The 12,583-nt window shown below is 46.5% G+C and overlaps 1 protein-coding gene across 3 annotated transcripts in view; it reads left to right on the plus strand.

Moving 5' to 3' along the window:
- The window catches only part of LOC124003411 (forkhead box protein J3-like), a 141,428-nt gene that overhangs the window by 64,851 nt on the left and 63,994 nt on the right, over positions 1 to 12,583 (plus strand). For 2 of the 3 annotated variants that reach the window (XM_046311653.1, XM_046311654.1), the window contains exon 2: positions 3,967 to 4,429. In XM_046311653.1, coding sequence (XP_046167609.1) covers positions 4,106 to 4,429 — 324 coding nt within the window. In that variant the 5' untranslated portion in view covers positions 3,967 to 4,105. Of the gene's footprint in view, positions 1 to 3,966; positions 4,430 to 12,583 lie in introns of those variants that run through there. The other variant, XR_006833215.1, reaches the window with a different exon arrangement.

Genomic DNA, 12,583 nt, shown 5'->3' on the forward strand with positions numbered 1-12,583 from the left:
CAAGGGCATTGAAGATGAAACGTGGCTGGGTCTTTCAGCATGACAATGATCCCAAACACACCGCCCGGGCATTGAAGGAGTGGCTTCGTAAGAAGCATTTCAAGTTCCTGGAGTGGCCTAGCCAGTCTCCAGATCTCAAACCCATAGAACATCTTTGGAGGGAGTTGAAAGTCTGTGTTGCCCAGCAACAGCCCCAAAACATCACTGCTCTATAGGAGATCTGCATGGAGGAATGGGCCAAAATACCAGCAACAGTGTGTGAAGACTTAAAGAAAACGTTTGACCTCTGTCATTGCCAACAAAGGGTATATAACAAAGTATTGAGAAACTTTTGTTATTGACCAAAACCTTTTTTCCGTTCAGTATTTTATCTAACGGGTGGCATTCCATGAGTCTATTCCTGTTACATTGCACAACGCAAGAGAAGTTACACAATTTCACGTGTTTAATATTGCCTGCTAACCTGGATTTTTTTTTTAGCTAAATATGCAGGTTTAAAAATATATACTTGTGTATTGATTTTAAAGGCATTGATGTTTATGGTTAAGTACACATTGGAGCAACGACAGTCGTTGATCGTTTTTTATAAGTTTAATGCTAGCTAGCAACTTAACTTGGCTTACTGCATTCGCGTAACAGGCAGGCTCCTCGTGAGGCAGGTGGTTAGAGCGTTGGACTAGTTGACTGTAAGGTTGCAAGATTGGATCCCGCGAGCTGACAAGGTAAAAATCTGTTGTTCTGCCTCGTTCCTAGACCGTCATTTAAAATAAGAATGTGTTCTTAACTGACTTGCCTAGTTAAATAAAGGTGTAAACATTTTATTTTTTTAAACGGCAAAATTGGCGCCCAAAAATACCGATTTCCGATTGTTATGAAAACTTGAAATCGGCCCTAATTAATCAGCCATTCCGATTAATCGGTCAACCTCCAGTTGAGGCCTGAACTCTCTGACCTCTGGATAGATATGATGCTGCCAGCACGTTCATGCCTCTCCACTGCCCCCCCCCCCCCGGCTGGCAACCCCAGACCTTGCCTAGCCTGTGGTACATGTGTGCATCGGTCCGCCCCAGCATCGGCAGGCCGGGGCCTGTCTCTCTCTGAGGCTCAGCCCTACCCCTGTCTGCCTGTCTGTCACGGAACCTTGCCCTAATGAAAGCAGAAGGGCTGCTGTGCTACTGCCTGCTCTTTATCATTTCTGCCACAGCCAAGGTTCACTAAGACGCTTGGCCCTGCACATTATTAAGCATCTGGATCATTAGCATGGGGTCAAATGGCATTCGTTTGGGGGGGCACTGTCATCAACCAGAGAGCTCCAGAGAGTGATACATAGGTTAGGACTGGCTCCAGAGAGTGACAGACAGGTTAGGACTGGCTCCAGAGAGTGACACACAGGTTAGGACTGGCTCCAGAGAGTGACACACAGGTTAGGACTGGCTCCAGAGAGCGACACACAGGTTAGGACTGGCTCCAGAGAGCGACACACAGGTTAGGACTGGCTCCAGAGAGCGACACACAGGTTAGGACTGGCTCCAGAGAGCGACACACAGGTTAGGACTGGCTCCAGAGAGAGACACACAGGTTAGGACTGGCTCCAGAGAGAGACACACAGCTTAGGACTGGCTCCAGAGAGCGACACACAGGTTAGGACTGGCTCCAGAGAGCGACACGCAGGTTAGGACTGGCTCCAGAGAGCGACACACAGGTTAGGACTGGCTCCAGAGAGTGACAGACAGGTTAGGTCTGGCTCCAGAGAGCGCCACGCACACAGACACATGACAGACCCCTAACCCCATGCAGGGTTAGGTTTACACACACACACACACACACACACACACACACACACACACACACACACACACACACACACACACACACACACACACACACACACACACACACACACACACACACACACACACACACACACACACACACACACACACACACACACACACACACACGCACAGACCATGCAGGGTTAGATTTAGACACACAGAGACCATGCCGGGTTAGTTAGGGTGAGGTTTAGACACCGAGTGATGTGGCTTGTGTTGAAATGCAATAATTTGAATAACAATCTGGGATTCCTGTGTTCAATGGTATTTATTTGCTCTAGGAGAGGGTTGGGCGCCGACTGTGCCGCTCTGCCATCATTTTATCATGATGAATCACTCTCATTAGCAGGTCCTGACTCACCTTTTATTTCAATTAGCTCCAGAGCCACTGTGGTGTTTGGTAGTGTCATAGCTCACTGCTGCTTTATTACATAAGTGCTGCTGCATCTCCTTTCAGATCGGGGTCTGTTACCACTAGACTGAGGTTTCAGTCGGTGAGCTGCGGCTGCACACTAACCTAGTCTCTGTCTCTGTCAAGGGCATTCTTACTGCCCCTCAAACCCTCAGCGGCCTGTGAAGTATTTAACACAGCAAGGTGGGCTTATGAGGACACATACAGAGTGGAGATTCCGCTGTCTTTCCCCTGCAGGACTTTCTCTCCGTCATAGTGCGGTGTCACTCTAAACATGGGGCTTGTTTTGCATGGAGGCATGCGTTCACCTATCTATGCCTGTACATTTAGGCCTCTCTCTGGTTTAAAATAGAAGCAGGGCCGCGATCGCAGAGAGAAGCTGTTTGTGGGTGCAGAGGACTGAGCTGAGGACTGTGGTTGGCACAACTGCACAGGGCTGCTTGTTTACGTCAGAGGCTCCGTCTGTGGGAGAGAAAGGGGAGGGGAGTTTACTAACCTCACAAGGGTCGCAATTCCTCATGAGCCATTCCACCATTTCGCTGGCAGTTGTGAAAACAATTCCCCATCTAGCATGGGCAGCAGAGCAGAGTGGGCAGGGAGAGGGAGTGTGAATCAGCTAACTTGCAGGGGTGGTGGGATATTTGGGGTTAGAGTACCTGTGTGCTGGCCTGGGATCAGGGGTTATGAGTAGTTGCTAGACGGCCCTGCCTGGTGTTATGAACACGATTCAGATTAGTTTCTCTATGTGGTCACAGAAACAAACTGCACTACCATAGCTCAGGAGTGTAACTGAAGACATGGCACAGAATTGGGGCCAGACTGAGTCAATCAAACCTGCCGGTGTCCAGTATCTGTTTACACAACAACACTGCCTATATGCTAGTGATGGAGGAAAAAATCAGTACAGTTACAATATTGTCCAATATTTGACTGTAAAAAAATAAAACTATTAATATATTCACACGTACGTGCATGTTTTCCTTCTACTTTAGTTAGCATTTAGTTAGCACTAGTGGGCTGTACTTGCTCCACAAGTTCTGTGTTTTTCACCCCAAAGCTTGTTCTCCATTTCTTTCCTAATAGTGAGCCAACATGTCTTCAGCACTTATTGATAAACTCGTTTTGTCATGCTCTCCCTCTGCTGCAGACATATGGTGAGCAGTATGTGTGGAACATCAAATCACAATAAAATAGAAGTATCGAATAGAGATACATATATAGAATCGTGAGAATCTCTCTTAACCGCAGGTAGCCTAGTGGTTAAGAGCGTTGGGACAATAACCGAAAGGTTGCTGTTTCGAATCCCTGTGCCAACTAAGTGAAAAATAGGTCTGCGCTGTTGAGCAAGGCACTTAATCCTAATTGCTCCCGTAAGAGCATCTGCTAAATGACTAAAATGGCAATGTAAATATTGTATCGGCACTTAGTGTCATTATTATTTTATTGCCAGGTCCCTGGCATTTCCCAACCCTTCTATATTCACGTGAAAAATGGGAAGCATCCGCATGTTAAGGGAGCCCTGGTATTTTGAAAGTACCAAAAACCAGTCTGCAGTGTACAGTTTCACTACAGGAAATATGGAACTAATTTGATACTGAATGCTTAGCTAGCTGCCAGACATGTTTATGTAATTAGTTATGCTCAACCAACCTCATTGTTAGTGTAATTTCCAAATGTGTGTAGCTGGACTAAAAACTCTGCTTCTTCCTCATCTTCTAGGTTTCACTCAGAGACAGCTAGATCGCTGAAGCCCTGAGCTGGGGGAGCCCTGTCCTCAGCCTCAACTCACCTGGCTTGCATTTTACCCATCAACCCCCTTCTACCACGCAGACTCGCCGCAGCCCAGCCTGTCGTCACTATGACGTCGGAGCTGGAGAGTAGTCTGACCTCCATGGATTGGCTGCCTCAGCTGACCATGCGGGCAGCCATCCAGAAGGCTGATGCCCAGGGACACCACGGGGGGCCGGGCATGGGCAAGAAGAGTGCAATGCTGGACCCCAACACCACTCTGGACCAGGAGGAGGTCCAGCAGCACAAAGACGGCAAGCCGCCCTACAGCTACGCCAGCCTCATCACCTTCGCCATCAACAGCTCGCCTAAGAAGAAGATGACCCTGAGTGAGATCTACCAGTGGATCTGTGACAACTTCCCCTACTACCGGGAGGCAGGCAGCGGCTGGAAGGTAAGATGATGGACAGAAATGAGCTGTAGTAGAATGGATGTCATTCTGAGCTGATGTCATGACAGAGTGTATGAGATGGTTTGTAGACATGGAGTTAGACATAAAGCTAACTGTCATTCATAATAATCACCCACACTGTTATTTCACTAAAGCTCAAAGTGAGACTACCCACTCTATATCCACTAAGTGCCTTACATCTTTGAGTGAAATAATAGGAGCAGCCCTGAGAACTGTGTGAAGTGTACAATTCTGGATGAATATTCAGAGCGAGAGATGGCCCTATCTGAGCGAACACAGACTAAATGGCCCATTCATGGGTGGTATTATTCATTGCAGTTGCCTTGATAGGAGAAAGCCATTATGTAGGAGAGAGAGCCAGTGCTGTGTCATCTCAAGGAGCACGTGCTATACAGAGATGAAGCTATGCTGATTGCCTTTTACAGAGCCCAGATAGAAATTGATATTGTTTTTTCCAGTCAGTGACATTTATATGGACTAGAATGTGAGGCTCTGCTTTATTGCAGCCAGGCACAATGTATGTATTTCCTGTGTGTGAGAGCAAGTGCGTGTGAATCTATGGAAGGGGAAGAACGTATCCCAACAATATTATCAAATTGGGTTGAGTTGGCGTCATGTCAACTCTGTAGATCTGCGATATCTTGCTAAGGACACTAAACTTTAGTGGATAATGACCTTTTGAATATATTTTAACATCTGTACTTTATGGTGATGTTGACTTGTATTCAGGTTGACAATCTTCAGGTTGTGATGTTAAAAATGTAATGGCACTACACATGTTTTACTCCCTGTTCATTTATTTCCATTTTCTAAGAGCAAAAGTATGTAGTTCAGTTAGCAGGGTGCTAGTCCTGGGGATGCAATCTGCAGCAGTAGTCATCCTATCCTCCTACGTTGTATCTACTAGGATATGAATGCACCTATAGCGTGTGTTCTAATTCCTTTTTAGTGGGCGTGTGTGAGGGTTGTTGTGAGCATGTCTGGGTGAGGTGAATGTAGGTCGTAAGCAGTCATCGCTCCGCTATTCCCCCAGTGATGTCGGCGCGCTGCAGGAATTTAGGAGCCAGAGCACGCACACGTCTGCTCTGTATGATAATGCAGGCGGTGCCACTGAGATGAGACCGGGCTCATCCTGGCGCCGACAACTCATTTAATCATCTCAATAGAACTCCATTAGCCTACGCTTTTAAGAAATAACAATAAGTGCTGTCAATAAGAACAGATAATTCATCAAGGTCAAAAAAATATGAATGCTGCGTTTGAAGGAGTGAATATGCACACAGCGACCACGAGCAGGCATTTAGACAGAGGCTATCTTACACACTCTCTACGCACCTTTTTGACAATGTTTTTAACTCTGAAGTGATGCAGAAGAGTCATGGTGTGGTCTCTTTCGATATGGGCCTGTGCTGTAGGGCAGGCGCTATAAGTTAAAGGTGTTGTTAGGGGACCAGCTAGAAACGCACGGGCTCTTCCTGTATTATATGTGTTGTTGACCCAGTATGTCCCTTACAAGAACACTTGCCTAAGGATGCATCATCCTTTCTGTAGTTTCCCCCTCATCCCATCGTATCTATTTGTACCAATATCACCGAGCAGGGTACATGATAGAATCATGTATGTACATTTTATAGAGCTTCTTGTATTCTAAAATGGACCCCTCTCTGTGTGGAGTCCTATCCTCCATTCACTTCAATTCAATCTTGCTGCTCAATCCCATCCATTCGAGTCCACGTCATTTCAATATTGGATATGTGGAGCTGGCCCTAATGACTTTCTCCAGATTAAATGGCGAATAAGAGCGATCCGGTCTCTCCCAGGTTAGGAGGTGTCTCCTATCAGATGCTCTCGCCTCTTGAGACTTTTTAATGCTATCAAGACGTTAGGCTGTGGGTCAGTTTCTAAGCTTATGAGTTTGACACTGTCTGGCTCCTTCCTGAGCGTCCACTAATGAATTTAAAGCTATCATGTCCTGCCTGGGTGTCTAACTTTGTCCCTGCCGTGACTTGCTTTCTCCGAGCACACAGCCTAATTGCAGCGGTTCACGCACTCTTTTTGGAACATAACCCAATTTTAATATCTGAAAATTCTCACCAGCCCAACTATGTGGGAAAAAAAATGTAATTAACATGAATGTTGACTTTTTTATTTGGGGCTGTAGCAGTCAAGTGAAAAACATTTTAACACTTTCTGATTGTCTTCTCAACTCACTATCACATACTTTTAATGTGGGGCGATGGAAGTCGATTGCAAATGAGTCTGACATAATGGAGGTTATTTCACCACCACTAATGAGATGGGTGTGCTTGATGCTTGTCGCGTCAGAGCTTCTCCAACCTGGATCGATATTTGGCTTTAATACAGAGGAGAGCACTGAATCCAGCTTTACACAGATCTAACCTGGCTCAGGGTACCATGAGTTTTATGGAGGTTTCAGTACAACTGGGAACTCAAATTGTCAGTAATCTTCATGTCGGAAATTCGGACCTCTTGAAAGGTTCCCGAGTTGGAATTCTGAGTTGGATGACCGTTAAACTATTTTTCTCAGTCTGAGCCCTTTTTTCCCCCGTGTTCCCAGTTGTCTTGAACACAGCATTAATGCTCAGAGGGAGACTGCAGGAACCAAAACTCCTCCGTAGTGACCTGTGAATGCGTTGTCTGCAGGATTTGGTCACATGACAGCTCGATCAGCTGTTCAATTTCACTTACCTGCATGTCAATTGAGCCAGGATCACAGTCAAACAGATTGGGAAGTAGGTCCTAAAGTCCTCTTACAAGCGTTGGAGGTGAGCAGTCATTACTCGTGTGGGACACCAGCCTGGTCTCATAGCAGCCGGGACACTTAGTGATGTTGTTTTCTGTTAGAAACATGCACCGCCAAGGGAACGGGAATGGTTCACTTTTGAGAAACTCTCTCCAATTATAATTCTTTCCTCTGAATACACTGATTTGGTCACTCATCTGTAGAATGTTTTTTTATATTTCCTCTGCATTCTTGTATTCAATTTCCCAAATCTTTCTGTTACATAGGCAAGTGGACACCTTTTCATTACACAAGGTCAACCAAATATTTTTTTATATATATATATATATATATATATATATATATATATATTTTTTTTTTACATCCATTGTGAATGACAAGAGTTCCTCTCTCAATGCGAAAAATCTTTCCAGCGCTCCCCCTCGATAACCACCAAGCCTTGGTGTGAAAAAGAACATTGTCATACTCAAATCCCATATCTCCACATAGTTTTGCAACAGGCAAATGGATGTGATTTGATGTAGTTTACAATTGAAGTTACCTGCTGCAGTAGATCTGAGTTCTGTGCTCAGCTCTTTTGCCGCTAGTTGCTCTCGGTGTATCGTACAATGTGTCCATATGGCAGAGGAGGACACATTCAGAACTAGCAGGCAGAGGAGGACACATTCTGAACTAGCAGGCAGAGGAGGACACATTCTGAACTAGCAGGCAGAGGAGGACACATTCTGAACTAGCAGGCAGAGCAGGACACATTCTGAACTAGCAGGCAGAGCAGGACACATTCTGAACTAGCAGGCAGAGGAGGACACATTCTGAACTAGCAGGCAGAGGAGGACACATTCTGAACTAGCAGGCGGAGGAGGACGCATTCTGAACTAGCAGGCTGAGGAGGACGCATTCTGAACTAGCAGGCGGAGGAGGACGCATTCTGAACTAGCAGGCGGAGGAGGACGCATTCTGAACTAGCAGGCGGAGGGGGACGCATTCTGAACTAGCAGGCGGAGGGGGACGCATTCTGAACTAGCAGGCGGAGGGGGACGCATTCTGAACTAGCAGGCGGAGGGGGACGCATTCTGAACTAGCAGGCGGAGGGGGACGCATTCTGAACTAGCAGGCGGAGGGGGACGCATTCTGAACTAGCAGGCGGAGGGGGACGCATTCTGAACTAGCAGGCGGAGGGGGACGCATTCTGAACTAGCAGGCGGAGGGGGACGCATTCTGAACTAGCAGGCGGAGGGGGACGCATTCTGAACTAGCAGGCGGAGGGGGACGCATTCTGAACTAGCAGGCGGAGGGGGACGCATTCTGAACTAGCAGGCGGAGGGGGACGCATTCTGAACTAGCAGGCGGAGGGGGACGCATTCTGAACTAGCAGGCGGAGGGGGACGCATTCTGAACTAGCAGGCGGAGGGGGACGCATTCTGAACTAGCAGGCGGAGGGGGACGCATTCTGAACTAGCAGGCGGAGGGGGACGCATTCTGAACTAGCAGGCGGAGGGGGACGCATTCTGAACTAGCAGGCGGAGGGGGACGCATTCTGAACTAGCAGGCGGAGGGGACGCATTCTGAACTAGCAGGCGGAGGGGGACGCATTCTGAACTAGCAGGCGGAGGGGGACGCATTCTGAACTAGCAGGCGGAGGGGGACGCATTCTGAACTAGCAGGCGGAGGGGGACGCATTCTGAACTAGCAGGCGGAGGGGGACGCATTCTGAACTAGCAGGCGGAGGGGGACGCATTCTGAACTAGCAGGCGGAGGGGGACGCATTCTGAACTAGCAGGCGGAGGGGGACGCATTCTGAACTAGCAGGCGGAGGGGACGCATTCTGAACTAGCAGGCGGAGGGGGACGCATTCTGAACTAGCAGGCGGAGGGGGACGCATTCTGAACTAGCAGGCGGAGGGGACGCATTCTGAACTAGCAGGCGGAGGGGGACGCATTCAGAACTAGCAGGCGGAGGGGGACGCATTCAGAACTAGCAGGCGGAGGGGGACGCATTCAGAACTAGCAGGCGGAGGCGGACGCATTCAGAACTAGCAGGCGGAGGCGGACGCATTCAGAACTAGCAGGCGGAGGCGGACGCATTCAGAACTAGCAGGCGGAGGCGGACGCATTCAGAACTAGCAGGCGGAGGCGGACGCATTCAGAACTAGCAGGCGGAGGCGGACGCATTCAGAACTAGCAGGCGGAGGCGGACGCATTCAGAACTAGCAGGCGGAGGCGGACGCATTCTGAACTAGCAGGCGGAGGCAGACGCATTCTGAACTAGCAGGCAGAGGCCTGCCCTCTCCCGCCATGTTCAAAATAACCCACCATTCGATCCCATGGAATCTGTTTTTCGTCAATATAGTCACGCAGCATAATGAACATCCCCTGTGCTGTTTCTTGCTTGGGAATTGTGAGACTGAACAATATGTAGCATCCCCCGCAAGTATAGCAAACAAAAATCAATGCATGGGCATCTCGGCCCTCACAGCTAACGTCCTTTTTGAAGTTTGAGTCGTTCAGTCAGTTTCCTCTTGATTGCTTTTAATAGCATACATTCTTTGTTTAACAGTGTTTTCTGACAAAGGTATTGATGTGAGTTTCTGTGCCTCTGCCTCCCCACACATTGTTTTCACCGTATCAATTGCGTCCAGTAATATCAACGTCTCTGCAATAGTGTGGTTTCATAGCGTAGCAGGCCTAGCCTTTCACCGTGGGAATGATTCAAGTGCAACGCTCAAGTGTGCCCTTTTCCTGTGATCATTTCTATTTTTAAGGTAAACCACATTACAATGATTTTGAGATGCAAAGATTATTCCCCCCCCGGATTTTGGAAATTCTCCCGCTACCCCATTTCATATCAGACGACGCCACATGAGGTCGCGACCCGTAGTTTGGGAACTGGTGGCCTTATAGGCTACCGCTGAAATGCATTAGTGTGGGATCCTTAGTGGTGCAACACGCATAAACCTCAGTGTACAGGTATTAAATGTCTAGATACTAGAGAATTTCCGGGATCCCACCCAGTCAATACAAAAGCGCTTATTATCTGCAGAGATTTGAAATCCATGTTTACAAAACAGGTTCATAATCCCGCTAAGAACCGGCCGTCTAATCTGATCAGGTCCTCTGAAAACGTGTGTCCAGTGGAGCCATGCCCACAGATGACACTGCAAACTCCTCTTTGCTCCACTCCAACTCCGGGAAACAGGATTGTGTTAGTTGGGCTGGCACAGTTACCTAGAACTGTGTAACCAATGGCTAGAGATGAAGACATTCATTAAAAAAACAGCCATAACCTTCCAACAAAATTATACACACTACTGGTCAAAAGTTTTAGAACACCTACGTATTCAAGAGTTGTATTTTATTCATACTATTTTCTTCATTGTAGAAAAATAGTGAAGACATCGATGGAATTATGTAGTAACCATAAAAGTGTGTTCGAGTTTCTTCAAATTGCCACCCTTTGCATTGATGACAGCTTTGCACAGGCTCGGCATTCTCTCAACCAGCTTCACCTGGAATGCATTTCCAACAATCTTGAAGGAGTTCCCACATATGCTGAGCTCTTGTTGGCTGCTTTTCCTTCACTCTGTGGTTCGACTCATCCCAAACCATCTCAATTGGCTTGAGGTTGGGTGATTGTGGATGCCAGGTCATCTGATGCAGCACTCATCACTCTCCTTCTTGGTCAAATAAACCTTACAGAGCCTGGAGTTGTATTGGGTCATTGTCCTGTTGAAAAACAAATAATAGTCCCACTAAGCAAAAATCAGATGGATGGTGTTTCGCTGCAGAATGCTGTGCTAGCCATGCTGATTAAGTGTGCCTTGAATTCTAAATAATTCAGTGTCACCAGCAAAGCAACCCCACACCATCACACCTCCTCTTTCATGCTTTATGGTGGGAAATACACATGCGGAAATCTGTTCACCCACACCGCATCTCACAAAGACACGGCGGTTGGAACCAATTTGAACAGATTTAAACCAGTCTAATGTCCATTGCTCGTGTTTCTTGGCCCAAGCACGTCTCTTCTTATTATTGGTGTCCTTTAGTAGTGTTTTTTTGTAGCAATTCGACCATGAAGGCCTGATTCACGCAGTCCCTCAAGAACAGTTGATGTGTCTGTTACTTGAACTCTGAAGCATTTATTTGGGCTGCGATTTCTGAGGCTGGTAACTCAAATGAATGTATTCTCTGCAGCAGAGGTGAATCTGGGTCTTCCATTCCTGTGGCGGTCCTCATGATGGCCAGTTTCATCATAGCACTTGATGGTTTTTGCGACTGCACTAGAAAAAACTTTCAAAGTTTTTGTAATTTTCCATATAAACTGACCTTGATGTCTTAAAGTAATGATGGACTGTCGTTTCTCTTTGTTTATTTGAGCTGTTCTTGCCATAATATGGACTTGGCCCTATTTGGTAAAATACCATCTTCTGTATCCACCCAAACCTTGTCACAACACAACTAATTGACTCAAATGCATTAAGAAGGAGAAAAAAAAATCACAAATTATCTTGTAACATGGCACACCTGTTAATTGAAATGCATTCCAGGTGACTACCTCATGAAGCTGGTTGAGAGAATGGCGAGTGTGCGAAGCTGTGAAGGCAAAGGGTGGCTACTTTGAAGAATATAAAATGAATATTTTTTTCTTTAACACATTTTTGGTTACTACATGATTCCATATGTGCTATGTCATAGTTTTGCAATGTGGAAAATAGTAAAAATAAAGAAAAACCCTTGAATGAGTAGGTGTTCTAAAACTTTTGACTGGTGGTGTGTATATGTAATTATTTATACAGAACAAAAATATAAGCTCAACATGCAACAATTTCTAAGACTTTACTGAGTTACAGTTTAAGGAAATCAGTCAATTCATATAAACCCACTTGGGAACCAGGCCCAGCCAGTCAAAATTAGTTTTTCGACACAAAAGCCATGGTCTGAAAGCCATGGCCTGGTTACTCATGGTCTGTGGTTGTGAGGCCGATATTGTCCAAACAACACAATACATATTAAATTATATCCGACTATCAATTATTTTAGATTTTTTTTCCCATCCCTATTGGCCCCTTGATTTGTCACTAGACTTCGCTAGATTATGTTTTGCTGTTGCCACGACGACGTCACAGCACCAATTTGCCTGCGGTCCCCGACATAGCATTTTCAAACCCCTCTCCCGCCGCACACCGGGAGAATGGTTTGGAACCTCTAACCCTGGCAATTTGACTGGTAAACTCATGGGTACACTCCCAATGGCTGTCTGGTATTGTGATGCAACTTACATTGTAATGTAAAATGTTCATTGAAATTATGTTAACTGATGTGGCGCATGCAATGGAATGTATTTTTTTGAAATGTCAGTCGCGTTTAATCAAC

This window comes from Oncorhynchus gorbuscha, linkage group LG18 (genome assembly GCF_021184085.1).
Source record: "Oncorhynchus gorbuscha isolate QuinsamMale2020 ecotype Even-year linkage group LG18, OgorEven_v1.0, whole genome shotgun sequence".
NCBI classification, from domain to species: domain Eukaryota; kingdom Metazoa; phylum Chordata; class Actinopteri; order Salmoniformes; family Salmonidae; genus Oncorhynchus; species Oncorhynchus gorbuscha.